The sequence below is a fragment of the Sinocyclocheilus rhinocerous genome, unplaced genomic scaffold, assembly GCF_001515625.1.
Source record: "Sinocyclocheilus rhinocerous isolate Xijiao unplaced genomic scaffold, SAMN03320098_v1.1 scaffold547, whole genome shotgun sequence".
NCBI lineage: Eukaryota > Metazoa > Chordata > Actinopteri > Cypriniformes > Cyprinidae > Sinocyclocheilus > Sinocyclocheilus rhinocerous.
In genome coordinates, this window is record NW_015662974.1 from 261,527 (window position 1) to 265,676 (window position 4,150).

General features: G+C 32.8%; 1 protein-coding gene across 1 annotated transcript in view; it reads left to right on the forward strand.

Annotated features, from left to right (window-relative positions):
• LOC107728652 (structural maintenance of chromosomes flexible hinge domain-containing protein 1-like) overlaps positions 1–4,150 on the forward strand; it is a gene marked incomplete at its 5' end in the record, with an annotated part of 55,908 nt that overhangs the window by 44,931 nt on the left and 6,827 nt on the right. The window contains 5 exons of the mRNA XM_016538919.1: positions 228–354; positions 1,200–1,319; positions 1,419–1,504; positions 1,629–1,751; positions 2,911–2,979. Coding sequence (XP_016394405.1) covers positions 228–354; positions 1,200–1,319; positions 1,419–1,504; positions 1,629–1,751; positions 2,911–2,979 — 525 coding nt within the window. The remainder of the gene's footprint in view (positions 1–227; positions 355–1,199; positions 1,320–1,418; positions 1,505–1,628; positions 1,752–2,910; positions 2,980–4,150) is intronic.

Here is a 4,150-nt window from a genome sequence, read left to right on the forward strand (position 1 = left end):
GCAAAAAAAAAAAAAAAAAATTCTATTGAATGATTGTTAGATGCATGGAGATGCATGAGAAAAAAAAATGCATGGGGATAAAACAGTCTTCCAAATGCATAAATATGTAAAATCCCTTTTTTTTTATGCATGGCCTCTGTATTGATTCACCTAAACTGCATACATGCACTCCAATTAAAACGAAGAACTTTAAATGTTAAATGGGTGTTATTGTTTGTGTCCTGTAGGATTTGGCACTTTTGGAGAACAGTCCCGGTGTGGATGGAGCCGAGTACATCCTTCAGTTCAGTGCTGAGATTCATCAGAAAAGTGTTGCCATCGCTCCATATATCCTGCCTCTCAGATTCTGCAACGGTTAGTCAGCAGACACACAACCCAATATTACTTGCATTACTATTGACTGTCTCAGAGTTAAGTGAAAAACAGTATTATTATTGCTGTAACCAATCAAAATCAGTGCATATTGTAATGTAACTATAATTAAATCTATACTAAATAAGGTAAGAAAATGATAATGTCCATGTCATAATCAAATCCAATGTGACAAGCAGTATTATTATTATATCACAATTATTATTATTAGTGCACAGTTCTATATAAATTAAATATATAAGTATATCCATTAAGGCCTGAGGGTGAGTAAAGTAAACACATTTTAATTTTTGGGTGACTATTCCTTTAAACTCTTACTATATACTAAGTGACTTAATTGTGACCCTGGAGCACAAAAGCAGTCTTAAGTCGCTGGGGGATATTTGTAGCAATAGCCAACAATACATTGTATGGGTCAAAATTATCCATTTTTCTTTTATGCCAAAAATCATTAGGATATTTAGTAAAGATCATGTTCCATGAAGATAGTTTGTAAATTTCCTACCGTAAATATATCAAAACTTAATTTTTGATTAGTAATATGCATTGCTAAGAACTTCATTTGGACAACTTTAAAGATGATTTTCTCAATATTTGGATTTTTTTGCACCCTCAGATTCCAGATTTTCAAATAGTTGTATCTCAGCCAAATATTGTCATATCCTAACAAACCATACATCAACATCAAATCTCAATTTCAAAAATGGACCCTTATGACTGGTTTTGTTGTCCAGGGTCACAATTTGTTAAACTACAATGATATTATTATTTAGGGAGTGTAATGGAGGTGTGCAGCAATCCATGTTTGATATTTTGGTCTCTTTCAGATGCAGAAAATCAGAAAGTCATAGTGAGTCTAAGTAAGAAGAAAGATCGCCTTTCCCAAACCGTTTTGATGTACCAGGAATTTTTCGATACCAATAATCAACTAACATCTGAACTTGAATGTAGGCACTGCCGATTTTGGTTTAGTTAATTATTTATTGATTCATTCATTTGTTTTTGCTCAGATCATGTGTGACTCATATATCTGTGTGTCTCTACAGGTCAGGTGCGAGATGCAACTCACAAACTAAACGAGCTCAAGCCAGAGCTCATGAAATGTGGTTTAGACGTCTCAGAACTAACCACTGTGAGTCTGTGCATGCACACTAACATGCAAACTGTTTTATTGCTGTTTGTTTATTATTTAAGCATGCATTTAATTCCAGTCGTCACAGATGTTTGTTTGTCTCTTTGTTTCTGTATCTGTCCAGGTATCCACAATAGAGAAAGTTATAAATGACAAGAAAGCAATTTTGACCAAGATAGAGAATCAGCCTCTGCGGAAATGCGGCATTTCTGACCCTTTCAAAGGCAGCCCACAGGTTCTGGGAAAGGTGTGCATTCGGTTTTCACGTATATTAGCATTTGTATTAGTTGGTCCCTTCACAGCAGGGTGAAAGGAGTCTTGGAAATGCACTGTCCTCCCATTAGTACTTCGAAGACAAGTTTCATGCTTATTAAAACCCCAAGGCTGGCCTGTTAGCGTGTTATTCATATGGTGGAGTGCTATATCAGTGTGACCTATAGAGGAGGTTCAATGTGTTTGAGTTGTGGATCTCTGAGACACATTTATTCAGAGATATTAAACTGGCTGTTGTCTATGGAAAGCCATTTCTGCCACACAAGTACAAATACCATGCTTTGAAAAATCAGAAATAATGACATACCAAGTGTCAAAATTATGACTTAAGTCATCATGACATACACTGAAACGAGCATAAAATGTCATAATTATGACAAAAATGTGACATGAAAAGTTAAAATTATGACACAAAAAAAATCGAAACTGACATAAAATGTCATTATGACAAGTTAAATTCAGAATTATATGACATAAAGAGTCATGTCATACTAAGTCAATTATGACATAAGTTGAAATGATATACTAAGTCATTATTACATAAAAAGTCATAATTTACATGTCATTATGAGTCAAAACTGACATATTGAGTCTTAATTTTAACATTCAGTCATGACAAGTTGAAGCTACGAGACACAAGTCATTGTGACAAAAACTCCAATTTTGACAAATTATGACACAAAAAGTCATAATTGACAAAGCTGAAATAATGGCAAAAGTCAAACTATTAGGTAAAACAGCAAAACAAAAAGTAAAATCTAGCATAAAAAGTCAATTTGACCTTTTGTCAATTTTGAATGTCAATTGTTTTTTTTTTAATCTTATAACTAAAACATGATTATGACTTCATATGTCACAATTTTTGCTTTTCATCCATAATTTTGATTTACCAAATCATGTACTCTATTTAATTGCTGCAAGCTCTATTTCTTTAAAAGCAATCGTGAACCCAGTACAGTTTAAGAGTTGCTGAAAAAAGGAATAAAACAACAAAACTATTTTAATAGTGATCTGAAATGCATGTGACGTTTGTTACCCATTTAAAACAAATCAATCTGCATCTATCTTGTTGAATTCAAAAATAGGGAGGTTTGGTCTCACATTCATGATGCATAACTATGAAATGTAAAAAAAAAAAAAAACCTCTGCGGAAATGCGGCATTTCTGACCCTTTCAAAGGCAGCCCACAGGTTCTGGGAAAGGTGTGCATTCGGTTTTCACGTATATTAGCATTTGTATTAGTTGGTCCCTTCACAGCAGGGTGAAAGGAGTCTTGGAAATGCACTGTCCTCCCATTAGTACTTCGAAGACAAGTTTCATGCTTATTAAAACCCCAAGGCTGGCCTGTTAGCGTGTTATTCATATGGTGGAGTGCTATATCAGTGTGACCTATAGAGGAGGTTCAATGTGTTTGAGTTGTGGATCTCTGAGACACATTTATTCAGAGATATTAAACTGGCTGTTGTCTATGGAAAGCCATTTCTGCCACACAAGTACAAATACCATGCTTTGAAAAATCAGAAATAATGACATACCAAGTGTCAAAATTATGACTTAAGTCATCATGACATACATACACTGAAGCATAAAATGTCATAATTATGACAAAAATGTGACATGAAAAGTTAAAATTATGACACAAAAAAAATCGAAACTGACATAAAATATCATTGTTATGACAAGTTAAATTCAGAATTATATGACATAAAGAGTCATGTCATACTAAGTCAATTATGACATAAGTTGAAATGATATACTAAGTCATTATTACATAAAAAGTCATAATTTACATGTCATTATGAGTCAAAACTGACATATTGAGTCTTAATTTTAACATTCAGTCATGACAAGTTGAAGCTACGAGACACAAGTCATTGTGACAAAAACTCCAATTTTGACAAATTATGACACAAAAAGTCATAATTGACAAAGCTGAAATAATGGCAAAAGTCAAACTATTAGGTAAAACAGCAAAACAAAAAGTAAAATCTAGCATAAAAAGTCAATTTGACCTTTTGTCAATTTTGAATGTCAATTGTTTTTTTTTTAATCTTATAACTAAAACATGATTATGACTTCATATGTCACAATTTTTGCTTTTCATCCATAATTTTGATTTACCAAATCATGTACTCTATTTAATTGCTGCAAGCTCTATTTCTTTAAAAGCAATCGTGAACCCAGTACAGTTTAAGAGTTGCTGAAAAAAGGAATAAAACAACAAAACTATTTTAATAGTGATCTGAAATGCATGTGACGTTTGTTACCCATTTAAAACAAATCAATCTGCATCTATCTTGTTGAATTCAAAAATAGGGAGGTTTGGTCTCACATTCATGATGCATAACTATGAAATGTAAAAAAAAAAAAAAA